Source organism: Sinocyclocheilus rhinocerous, unplaced genomic scaffold (genome assembly GCF_001515625.1).
Source record: "Sinocyclocheilus rhinocerous isolate Xijiao unplaced genomic scaffold, SAMN03320098_v1.1 scaffold1464, whole genome shotgun sequence".
Taxonomy (NCBI): Eukaryota; Metazoa; Chordata; class Actinopteri; order Cypriniformes; family Cyprinidae; genus Sinocyclocheilus; species Sinocyclocheilus rhinocerous.
The window spans coordinates 312,581-325,126 of NW_015643188.1; the positions used below are offsets into that span (position 1 = coordinate 312,581).

The 12,546-nt window shown below is 37.5% G+C and overlaps 1 protein-coding gene across 1 annotated transcript in view; it reads left to right on the top strand.

The window, feature by feature from the left end:
* lancl2 (LanC lantibiotic synthetase component C-like 2 (bacterial)) overlaps nt 1-12,546 on the top strand; it is a 29,775-nt gene that overhangs the window by 14,796 nt on the left and 2,433 nt on the right. The window contains exons 6-8 of the mRNA XM_016574610.1: nt 6,513-6,695; nt 7,975-8,151; nt 10,311-10,383. Coding sequence (XP_016430096.1) covers nt 6,513-6,695; nt 7,975-8,151; nt 10,311-10,383 — 433 coding nt within the window. The remainder of the gene's footprint in view (nt 1-6,512; nt 6,696-7,974; nt 8,152-10,310; nt 10,384-12,546) is intronic.

Consider the following 12,546-nt stretch of genomic DNA (forward strand, 5'->3'; position numbering starts at 1 on the left):
GTGTGTTTGTGTGTGTGTGTGTGTGAGTGTGAGAGTGTGTGTGTGTGTGAGAGTGAGTGAGAGTGTGTGAGAGTGTGTGTGTGTGTGTGTGTGTGTGAGTGTTTGTTTATAATACTTCATCTTCTGGTAATGGGCTGCTAAGGGTATTATGTGCACAAGTAATTGCATTTCTTCAAACAAAATGTTTTTCCAACAAAGGTAGTAAAATAATCATTAATGGAAGCATTAAAGAATCCCTTATGATTCCCATCCTTGTTTATAGTACCTGGCAGTGAAGCATCTATTAGTGTGATGTTATGTTAACATCTTAACTAATTGTTAATTAACAGCATTTATCTTGGGTCTACTCTTGTCCTGTCAGTCCAAAGTTTTCTGAAGTCTTTGTGCAGCGGTTGAGAATCGTAACCCATCACAGACGTGTGTGTTGTGTGTACGATGAATGCATTGCTGAATAATGTTCCTTTAAACTAATCTCTCGGCCTATCACTAATCACAGCTGGACATGATGAGTTTTAAGCAGATTGATCCACAGATGCATGTTTAATTGCAAAGGGATTGTTGTAGTTTTGTTATGCTGCGTCTAATTTGCTGTGTTTAATTTATGCAAAATGTCAATAGCAACAGTAAATTGAGCTTACTGGTATCTTTGTTGTTATTCTTTTTAATTCATTAATTTGTAAGGATAATGTGCAACAAATGAATGCAGATTGAGGGAAATTAAGTTTTAATATTGAACCCCATTAGTGAAGTCTTAATTACATCAGTGTTTAAAGATGCAGATCTGTAATCCAAATTGTGACCACAAGCAAAGAATCAAGCTGAAAAAGCTTTTAGCTTTAGTTAAAAAATACTTATTTAAAAAACAAAACAAAACTTTTATTCATCAAGGATGCATTAAATTGATCAAAATTGAGAGTAAAGACATTTATAATGTTACAAAAGATTTCCATTTCAAATAAATGCTGTTCTTTTGAACTTTCTATTCATCTGTGAATAAATATTACTGTAGAAAGCTCGTGCTACTTGGTGATCTGACAGCAGTGATTCATAATTATATCTGAAAAATAAAATGCTGTCAGTAGGTAGCAGATAAGATGTCATTCATTCTTTGTGGTAAATATCATACTTTATTGTGCTTCCAATGTTCCAAAAGGCTTTTTACAAGCACAGATTGTCTTTAAAGTGGTTCTTTTCTAGAAAAGTATGATATATCACATATATATTGCCCCGTATTAGATTTTTTTTTATTTGTCTGTATCTTATCAGTCAATATTAGTTAGTTAAAGGGTTAGTTTACCCAAAAATGAAAATTAGGCTGTGTTTTACTCACCCCCGAGGCATCCTAGGTGTATATGACTTTCTTCTTTCAGACGAATCCAGTCGGAGTTATTGAACAAAGGCCTTCTGTAGCGAATCGATGCGTTTTTGTAAGAAAAATATCCATATTCAAAACGTAATAATCACTTTAATGTAGCTTGCGCCAACAGTTGTACACAGAAGCAGCTCCGGGAGCATGACGCCGCTCAGAAGTGACGAACGCGGAAGACAATTTTTTTTCAAAGACAATTTTTAATATAACTCCGACAGGATTCGTCTGAAAGAAGAAAGTCATATACACCTAGGATGCCTCGGGGGTGAGTAATTTATGGGCTAATTTTCATTTTTGGGTGAACTAACCCTTTAAGTTGGATATTTAAAAAGTTTTTTCTCATTTCCCCTATCTTTGAATGCTCGCTTAATATTTTAAAAACACTAATATTTAATAACACTAATAAATGTAATCAAGATGTAAACAACATCAGAATTTATTTATTTATTTATTTTATTTTTTATTATTTTTATTATTTATTTTTTCAAACTGTCAACCATGCAAAAGTTATCTGGAATCCCGCAGTGAAACCTAGAGGAATTTTTGGAGGACATTTAAATATTAGAAGTCTTATTTTGAAATGTGACGAAATTAGAACTTTGCTAACTGGATCTAATCTTGATTTCTTATGTTTAAGCGAAACATGGTTACACGATGATATTTTAACTATGATGGTTGATATTCCTGGATATATGTGTTTTAGAAAAGATAGAGTTACAGGTAGAGGTGGTGGTGTATTAATATACATTAAGGATTCAAAGGTGTAAAATTTTGGAATTCATTGCCTGACTATTTAAAATCTGCTGTAAATTTTAATTTTTTTAAGAAGGCCACGAAATCTTGGTTGATACATCAACAAACCTGTAGTCATGTTTAGTGTATTTATATTATAAATTTGTGCATTACTTGTTTATTTTAATTTATAAAAGCCCTCCTAGGGACAAGTGTTGCAAATTAGCTTCGGCTACAAGCACTATGGTACATGCATGGGATGATTGTTTTTTACATTTTCATCTATGTTTATTGTATCTGTCCCTAAAAAAAAAAAATCTTTGTTAAATCTTAAAATGAATATCCCTTTTGATATAATGCTGTGACGCCTGAATTCTCTTGTTGTATTTAAAACAATTCAATTTAGCTTTTAGTGTTTTATTGATTATAGCATGACAGTAATGATTTGCTTGTTGGTATTGGTCAGGATTTTAAGATTGGTGCATCTTTATTCTGTTGCGTGAATGAGTAATTTTGAGCTATCTGTGTCAATATTTCAAATCTTCTTGGCTGCATTGAAAGGTTGGTCCAAAATATGGTTCCTTTGAGTGAAAAATCAACCTTTTAAAGCCATTCCAGAGCAACTGCATAGATATTAAGATGTTTTGATATTGATGTTTGGGTTTTTGTGTCATAAAGCAGCCTGGCATACCTGAGAACCCTGTCAATACTCCTTCAAAAAGCATCCCAGGATGCAACATCACGGCTGCCAGCATTAGCATACATTTCACAGCTTCCTATGTTGGATAATCCTCATGCTAGCACCTCCACTAATGGCTTTCCCTGGAGTCTTGTAAAACCCCACATGCAGTCGGCTCCTATGTAAGCTGCATCTTTATGGACCATTTCTACACTATACAGTGAAAAGCGGAGGCGAAAAGCACTAAAACGCCTCATTTTTCATCCGGCAGTAGTGAATGATCTTCTCTGCTAACAGAGACGTAGCGCTGTGGTTTCTGAATGACAGCTGGCTGTTTAGAATCAAACCCCAGGGGATTTGATGTAATTTGAGGTAATAGAGCTTCACGGCGAAGTGCGGCAGGGTTATGACTAGCTCAGTGCTTACGTTAAACATGGCGGAATAACAGGACTAGCGGAGCGTTCTCTGAGAGGAGGGTTTGTTTGGGTGCAGGGTACAGAGCTTTCTTTGCTCTGTAATTCAGTGTTGTGTGAGGAGGAAGGCTCTCTTTTGCTCTTCTCCAGCCTCTGTTCGGGAATCTGTCATCTCCACAGGAACATTTTAGTCTCCAGCAAACGCAGCGTCAGGCTGTCTGAACTGCTGCAGTGTGGAATGCACAAGAATAACAAAAAACATCTTACATTTACTGAAGAAAATGTGTCTGCAGTGTCATTGGGGTTTGCCTGTTGAATTGAACTGCGTATGCCATTCGTAAAAAAAAACAAAAACACGTAATGTGTATAAATAAGTATAACTGAACTTTTGCATAGGGTATAGGCTATTCTGACAGGTTAACCAGCTAACAGAATGCTAAGCTAGAACTAGAATGGTATAATCAAACATTTATGTTGAGGATAGGCTAAGCTAACCGATTAATCGGCTAACGGAATGCTAAGCTAGTATTGAGTAGTATAATTTAGGGGTGGGGGGAAAAAAATCGATTCTTAGATGCATCGACGTGGACGATTCTGAATCGATTCACAAATGTCAAAAATCGATTTTCTATTTCTGAATGTTAATTGATAACATGATGTTGACGGAACGGAGCTCTAACCCCTTATTTACACTGCACGCGTCTGCGGCGCGTTATGGCTCCGACAAGGTTTTGTTCCGTTCTCTATGCGTTGCCAACTCACAGTGTTAAGGCCCTTTCACACGGGACGCGGCAAGCGGTGGAATCGCTGCGCGGCTGCCGCTTTCTCTCGTAGTGAAAGTGTTTTGTGCAGTTGCAGGCGGTGCTTCAGAAACGTGCTGCGGCGCAGATGGTGTAAACACAAGCATTGACTAGAGTGGCCGCGATCAGCTCCGATGGCCACGTCGGAGCCGTAACGCGCCGCAGACGTGTGCTGTAAAGGTGTAACAGATGCATGATGGCGGAGTGTCAAATCAGACCAGCACCGTCTGCGCTAAAAGCTAGAGTATGGAAGCACTTTGGCTTCTGGCTGGAGGGGGAAAGACCCTGGACAGGAGCAACACTATATGCAAGTTGTGTCAAGCCAAACTAAAATATTGTGGAAACACAACAAGTATGAGAAACCATATTACAGTAGTAATATACGAGTAGTATAATTGTGTTGGGTATGAGCTAAGCTAACAGATTAATCGGCTAACGGAATGCTAAGCTAGTATGTCGAGTAGTATAATTGAACGTGTTGGGTATGAGCTAAGCTAACAGATTAATCGGCTAACGGAATGCTAAGCTAGTATGTCGAGTAGTATAATTGAACGTGTTGGGTATGAGCTAAGCTAACAGATTAATCGGCTAACGGAATGCTAAGCTAGTATGCTGAGTAGTATAATTGAACGTGTTGGGTATGAGCTAAGCTAACAGATTAATCGGCTAACGGAATGCTAAGCTAGTATGCTGAGTAGTATAATTGAATGTGTTGGGTATGAGCTAAGCTATCAGATTAATCGGCTAACGGAATGCTAAGCTAGTATGTCGAGTAGTATAATTGAACATTTGTGTTGGGTACAAGCTTAGCTAGCAGATTAATTGGCTAACGGATTGCTAAACTAAAACAATTTAATATTATAACTAAACATTTATGTAGGCTTAGTAGTTAGCTCATATCTTGCAAAACATGAGATTAATCTAAAAGCACAAATAACAAGAAATGTTTATTTTTACAATCTATAACTACTCCTGCCATAACTATTTACTTAGGGTATATATAGGCAAAGTTAGCAGGTTAATCAGGTAGCAGAATGCTAATCTAGCACATTGAACAGTATAATTGAACATTTATGTAGGCTGAGTTTAGAGCTCTTTACTTTACTAAACAAATTTAAGGTAGTCATTATGTCAAGTCACCATTATTTATATAGCGCTTTTAACAATACAGATTGTCAAAGCAGCTTTACAGTATTAAATAGGTAAAATAGTGTGTAATAATGCAAAACCGTAAACACTCAATTTTCAGTTAAAGTCAGTTCATTCTCCGTCTCAGCGCTGTGTTAATTCAGTCGGAAAGCGCAGTCGTTGCAGCTGCTGGCGGGAGGAGCGGAGAGCTGCAGCAAGCTGATTGGCTGTGGCGCTCTGGCGGTTGGCACGGCAATGGGAGCGTGCGTCACGGCGACGCAGAGGGGCGTGGTCCGGTGGCCAGCATCACCGCTCTCACACCACAGCGTGCCAATATTTGTGCAGCAACAGATCCAGCTGTGCTTCTAAAGGGCATTTTCAAATCACACCACAATACAACACAAAACTCAATTTAGAGGCTCATTAAGAGTGTGAAGCGTCCGCTGTTCTCCAGCCGCTCTCTCTCTGTTCAGCTGCAGACGAGACTTTAAAAACTCGAACAGCAGCCGCTCAGTGGAGCCTTCAGTGCTTCATCAAGCCTAACGTCCTTAAATTCACTCTGACACAGCGCTGCGCTCTCTAACTGCTGTAAGTGCACACTGTGAATGAGAAAGATTGCATAAATATTGATGTGTGTGGGTCATCTGAACTAAACTGGACCGTTTAATGCATCTACAGCTACAGGTTTGATGCTGCTGTGCTGATCGCCCAAAATATCTGTCATAGAAATAAAATCTGTGCCTTTTCCTGAATTTAATTTTTTTATAAATATGTGGCATTTGCTATTTGCAAAAATAAATAAATACTAGTGCTGTCAAATGATTAATCTCATCCAAAATAAAAGTTTTTGTTTACATAATATATGTGTGTGTTCTGTGTATATTTATTATGTATATATAAATACACACACATGCATGTATATATCTAATAAAAATATGTTGTGTATATTAAATATATTTATATATAATATAAATTATATAAATATGTACCATCTGTGCCATAGAAAAAAATCGTAAGAAGTTATTTCAAATGCAAACTTTGTGTTCATGTTGCTTATATATGGTTTTAACATAAATTATTCATTCATAATATTTCATTATGACTTTTGAGAAGTCAATCCACGTGACATTTTACAACATGACATTAAAGTCAAATTATTTGATTATATGGTAAAACATTTTCAAATAATGTATATTTAATTGAAAAAAAGCTGCTTTATTGCTTTTTCTTTCTAAAAAATAATAAAATATTATGTAAAAGATTGCTTACAGCAAAACTTATTTTATTTTAAATAAAGTTTATTAATGAGTTTTTTTTTCTGATATCAGGACAGTTGTTTCACCAGATATTTTTTTAAAAAGAATTCAATATAACATTCTCTTTCTTCGCAGCCGAGTGCTAAAGTCAGTCAGGACACTCTGAATGAGCTGCTCCGGCCCAGTGTGGATTACGTGCGGCACAAGAAGTTCCGCTCGGGCAATTACCCATCATCCCTCAGCAACGAGACGGACAGACTGGTGCACTGGTGTCACGGAGCTCCTGGAGTGCTGCATATGCTCATCATGACTCATAAAGTCTCAATACACATGCAAGAGTTACAGCAGAAGCTGCACTTCTACACATTGCCTCTGTTTTTCATAAATACAAATATCCTGTTATGTTCCTTTATGATATTGAAAAACCAGCTCATTCTCTGTCTTTGCTCTCTGTGTCTGGCGTCTGTCTGCTGTTCATTCTTAAGGTCATGTTTGTTCTGTGTTTATTTCTTCATACAGCAGCCCACACTGCCATCTAGTGCTCACTCACAGAGTCACGTTTTTGTTCATCACAACCTTATTTTTTATCAGGCATCATAGTGATATTTTAAAAATGTTACAAATTTGATTTGTTTTTGGTCACATATTTAAATGTGTAGTCAGATAGAATTAGAAATTAATATTTATTATTCTGTGCACTTTTAATGAGTTTATTTTCTCCCTCCATCACTGTAGAATGATCATTTGGGTCGTTAAAAAAAAAAAAAAAACTCTTTTCCCTTTTAAACTTGCACTCTATTCATTTGCTGTTTGTTTTCTTGTTTTCTTTTCATTTATTATACAATTAACAAAAGCAAAAAAGGCCTCTAACACTAGCTTGGTCTGTTCTTTTTCTATTCTATCTGTTTTCTTTTTATTTATTATATTATTTAAAAAACCTTGCTATGTGTACTGCGTTACGCTAACTGAGACTTGTTATAGCACTTGTGTATCATTGCTCTTTTGTTGGTTTTGATTGCTTCTCTTGTCCTCATTTGTAAGTCGCTTTGGATAAAAGCATCTGCTAAATGACTAAATGTAAATGTAAATGTGTTTCTCTCTGTCTCTCTCTCGTTCTGTGTTCGTCTGTGTCTTTATCTCTGTCTGGTGGGTCGCCTGAGGAAAATTGAGCATGTGTTATATTTGGAAAGTGAATTTTTCTTTGAGCAACTTTTACACCAGAGCTCTGACAAATGAAGACAGACGGCAGGACCTGCTTTTACACACACACACACACACACACACACTCACTCACTCACTCACTCTCTCTCTCACACACACACAAACGCACCCACACACGCACTCACTCACACACACACACTCTCACACACACTCTCACACTCTCTCTCTCTCTCTCTCTCACACACACACACACACACACACACACAAGGGTTATGAGAGTAAATATACACAGCAGGACACAGTCTGCAATTACTGCATTTGACTGTAATGATGTAATTACTATAATTGGGTCATAATGAGCCTGATTGGTCATTGGTTCTCAGCAGAGATCAGAGCGCTGTGACTGCAGGAGTGTAATGCGTGTGTTGTGTTTCAGGTCTTCAGGGATGAGAAGTACCTGCGAGACGCGGCTGAGTGTGGAGAGGTGATCTGGCAGAGAGGGTTACTGAGGAAGGGTTATGGACTCTGTCACGGCACGGCTGGGAACGGATACGCCTTGCTCTCGCTCTACCACGCCACACAGGACAAGAAATACCTGTATCGTGCCTGCAAGGTACAGCGCCACACTCCCTCACTGCTCGAGAACACAAGCAGCACAGCCCTGCGTACAGTAGATGTACAGTAGATACAGTCGTGTTCATCATCTCTGCCGCTTGTCTGCAATTACTGCATTTGACTGTAATGATGTAATTACTATAATTGGGTCATAATGAGCCTGATTGGTCATTGGTTCTCAGCAGAGATCAGAGTGCTGTGACTGCAGGAGTGTAATGCGTGTGTTGTGTTTCAGGTCTTCAGGGATGAGAAGTACCTGCGAGACGCGGCTGAGTGTGGAGAGGTGATCTGGCAGAGAGGGTTACTGAGGAAGGGTTATGGACTCTGTCACGGCACGGCTGGGAACGGATACGCCTTACTCTCGCTCTACCACGCCACACAGGACAAGAAATACCTGTATCGTGCCTGCAAGGTACAGCGCCACACTCCCTCACTGCTCGAGAACACAAGCAGCACAGCCCTGCGTACAGTAGATGTACAGTAGATACAGTCGTGTTCATCATCTCTGCCGCTTACAGCCACTTAAACCTGATGTCATAAAAACAAAGCAAGGTCTGCATGAGCCTTTCTAGAGAAACCGCACAGGTCACCTCTGATCCATCTGTGTATTTTTTAAATATTTTTATGTTTATTAAGGCTGTGAATCAGCCTTAATAATGCACGAAATAATTTAAAATTAAAGTACATCCAATTCACTAATTTTGTGATTGATATGTTAAATTTTAAAACAATTAAAAAAATAACAGCACCACCTTGTGCGTGTTCTGAGTTGATATCCTGTGTTTCAGAGCAGCTGAAGCTGTTTCTCATCAAAACACCCGACTGCTGCGTGAGCAAATGTGAGCCTGCAGCACAAAAGCAGTCTTAAGTCGCTGGGGTATATTTGTAGCAATAGCCAACAATACATTGTATGGAGCAAAATTATCAATGTTTCTTTTATGCCAAAAATCATTAGGATATTAAGTAAAGATCATGTTCCATGAAGATATTTAGTAAATCTCCTACCGTAAATATATCAGAACTTAATTTTTGATTAGTAATATGCATTGCTAAGAACTTCATTTGAACAACTTTAAAGATGATTTTCTCAATATTTAGATTTTTTTGCACCCTCGATTACAGACGATAAAGACGATTACAGTGACATACAAGAGTCAAGTTATTTTTGATGCGCAACCGAAGCGTGTAACGTTATGTGTGCCCTTGGCGCACTGATCACTAAAACATGTTTCTGCTTGAACACAGTTCAGTATATTGATGTAGTTGTCAAAATTAATGTACAGCGAGTGTTTTATAACGGATGCTCACCAAAGAGGCGTGTTTTGGAGAAGTTTGTGAGGATCAGTGGTGTTTATGTACATACGGGCATCACACGCTCCAAACACAGACACGATCGCCTGTTCTGACAACTTTTTAATCACTGTTAACTAATAACGTCAAGCCGCCTTCAGATCGCTGAGTCTCCACACATCCAGAATGTTTCCATTTTTCATTTGTATTTTGGTGTGTTTAGTGATTCTGAATGGATCCGTATTGTAGTTTATATGCAGTCCTTTGGCACCTCCCTGTGGTCTTGTTTGGTATGGCAGGTTGACTTGTGCTTATTTGTTAAAGTACATTATAATTGAGCTTTAGGTACTTTTATGCACTTTTAAGTAGTAATGAATGCCTGCAGTGACATTTTTGCAAAGTATGTTTGCAAAAAAAAAAGCACAGAATATTTAAATCTATCTTGAATTTGTTTTGTTTAAAAGTAATTAAATGGAATTGAAAAGTAATAACACGAGAATGCAAAAGTTTTTGTGAATAGAAAAGGTTGGGGTGATGGGGAGTAAAAAAGGTTGAGAACCACTGATTTAATCAATCTGATGATAAATTATGAATTTTAGAGTTAGGTGACATCTGTCTGTCTTTCTTGCTTTCTTTCTTTCTGATGCTTTTATGAGAAAATGAAGCAAAAATGGCCCTGTTAGAACAATTGATCCATGCTCTGCTCTCGTCTTTTTATTCTCTTTTGAGATTGTGAGGAACTAGACATGCTTTAGGGCTTTGCATGGGCAGGCACACTTTCCACACTTCACTTTTATGATAAAGCTTGTACTTTGTGTTCCAAATGATGATGTTTTTTTTAAATTAATTTTTTGTATTTGTTTCTAGTTTGCTGAATGGTGTCTAGACTACGGGACCCACGGCTGTCGTATTCCTGACCGGCCTTACTCCCTTTTTGAAGGTAAGTTGATCATCATGTGTCATCTTCAAATTGTACTCTTCAATATTCTCAAAAAGTAATGGGTTAAATTTAATTTAATTTAAATTTTACTCATTAAATGAATGAAATAATCATGTCTGCTGCTACAGAGCTTCATCTTCGGTTGTAACAAGGATTATTTTGTTTCTGGGGGAAATAAGAGACGCACAGATCACAGTTTTTATTATTTATTTAGTGTAGCTTATTTAAAACCGTTTATATTGTGTAATTATGTAGTCTATATAATCTTTTATATACAAAGGTTTGGGGTTGGTAAATAATAAAAAAATGTTTTAAAGTCTCTTCTGCTCACCAAGGCTGCATTAATTTGATCAAAAATACAGTAAAAACAGTAAAATTGTGAAATATTACAAATAGCTGTTTTTTATGTGAAATGTATGGAAATATAAATATTTTTAAATAGAAATAAAATAGAAATCTTTTGTCACATTATAAATGCATTTACTGACACTTTTGATCAATTTAATGCATCTTTGCTGAAAAGAAATATGAATTATATTAATTAAATTAAATTTAATCCTTCAAAAATAAATAAATAAAAATAATAATTTAAAAATTCAGAGTTTTAAATATGTATTTCTGTGGTAAGATTGTAATTTTCTTTGCAGCTTGCTGCCAAAACTTATTAAAGCAAGACATTTATTCATTAAAGATCTATTTAAGCTAAGAATAAGCAGTAGTATTGAGCTGTGGTTCTCATGTGAGCAATGTGGGTTTGAATCTGATTTGCAACATTTTCTAATCCTGTTTTACCTCTCTTCCTCTCTTCCTCATCGGCTCGGAACTCTGTTCTTTAGTAAACATCAAAAGCCAAAAATATTCAGCACATGTGCTTCAACGTGGGCAATACAAGTTCTAATCCGGCTCGCAACATTTCCTGATTCCTCTCTCTCCTTATATTTATCTGTCGTCTTCTTTCAACAATAAAAAGTGGCAAAAGACCAAAAATATAATAGCAGAAAGCCAAAATCCATTTGTTTTCACAACTTGATGGTGTTCATGTAACTCTACTTGAGGTTTTTGCTTGACCTTCTGTCCAATCATCTGAATCCCCGAGGTTCTCATCAGAGACCACATGCACACACTTACCCACTCGGCATCTATAGTGATTTATCTGCTGCTTTACCTTGCTGTTGTCATGGCAACCTGCTTCCTGCACTCAGATTCTCATTAAAAGTCACACTCTGATTGGCTGCTCGAGTCTGTAGTTAGCGGTCAGAGATGGTCCTGCATTCCCCTCGGCAGCTAACATGCCTTCACAAACAGACTGCTGCATATTAATCAGCATCATGCAGTGGTTTTATTATTCTAATCCAACTGGGCTTTTGGACTTGAAATGATGTCCACCCAAAAATGAAAGCTTGCAAAACATGTCCTCATCCTCAGGCCATCCAAGTTTGTTTCTTCATCAGGTTTGTAGAAATGTAGCACTGCATCAGTGTCTCAGCAATGGATGTTCTGCAGTGAATGGGTGCCGTCAGAATGAGAGTCCAAACAGCTGATAAAAACATCACAATAATCCACAAGTAATCCATAATAACTCTTCCTCCAGTGAAAAAGTGTTCTGGTGTGAATCAGGAGAGAAATCTGCACAGATCAAGCAGCGTTTAAACAGCTCTAAACAAATATGTGGCTGGATTTTGATGCGAGAGACAACAGCAGACGCACTTTTTCACTGGAGCAAGAGTTATTATGGATTATGGACTCGTATTTTAGTTAAAAACGTCTTAATGCTGGATTTGTCTCCGCTTTTGTCTTCTCCAGATGTTAACTGATGGACTGGAGTGCTGTGGATTACTTGTGGATTATTGTGATGTTTTTATCAGCTGTTTGGACTCTCATTCTGACGGCACCCATTCACTGCAGAGCATCCATTGCTGAGACACTGATGCAATGCTGCATTTCTACAAACCTGATGAAGAAACAAACTCATCCTGATCTGGGATGGCCAGAGGATGAGCACATTTACAACTGATGTTTATTTTTGGATAAAAAACTTTAATCTGATAGTCTCATGATATTATAAATATCAAACCTAACCAAATTGTTGTTGTCTTGTTGCTGTAGGTATGGCAGGAGCCATCCATTATCTCTCAGATGTCATCCAGCCTGAGGGTTCCTGGT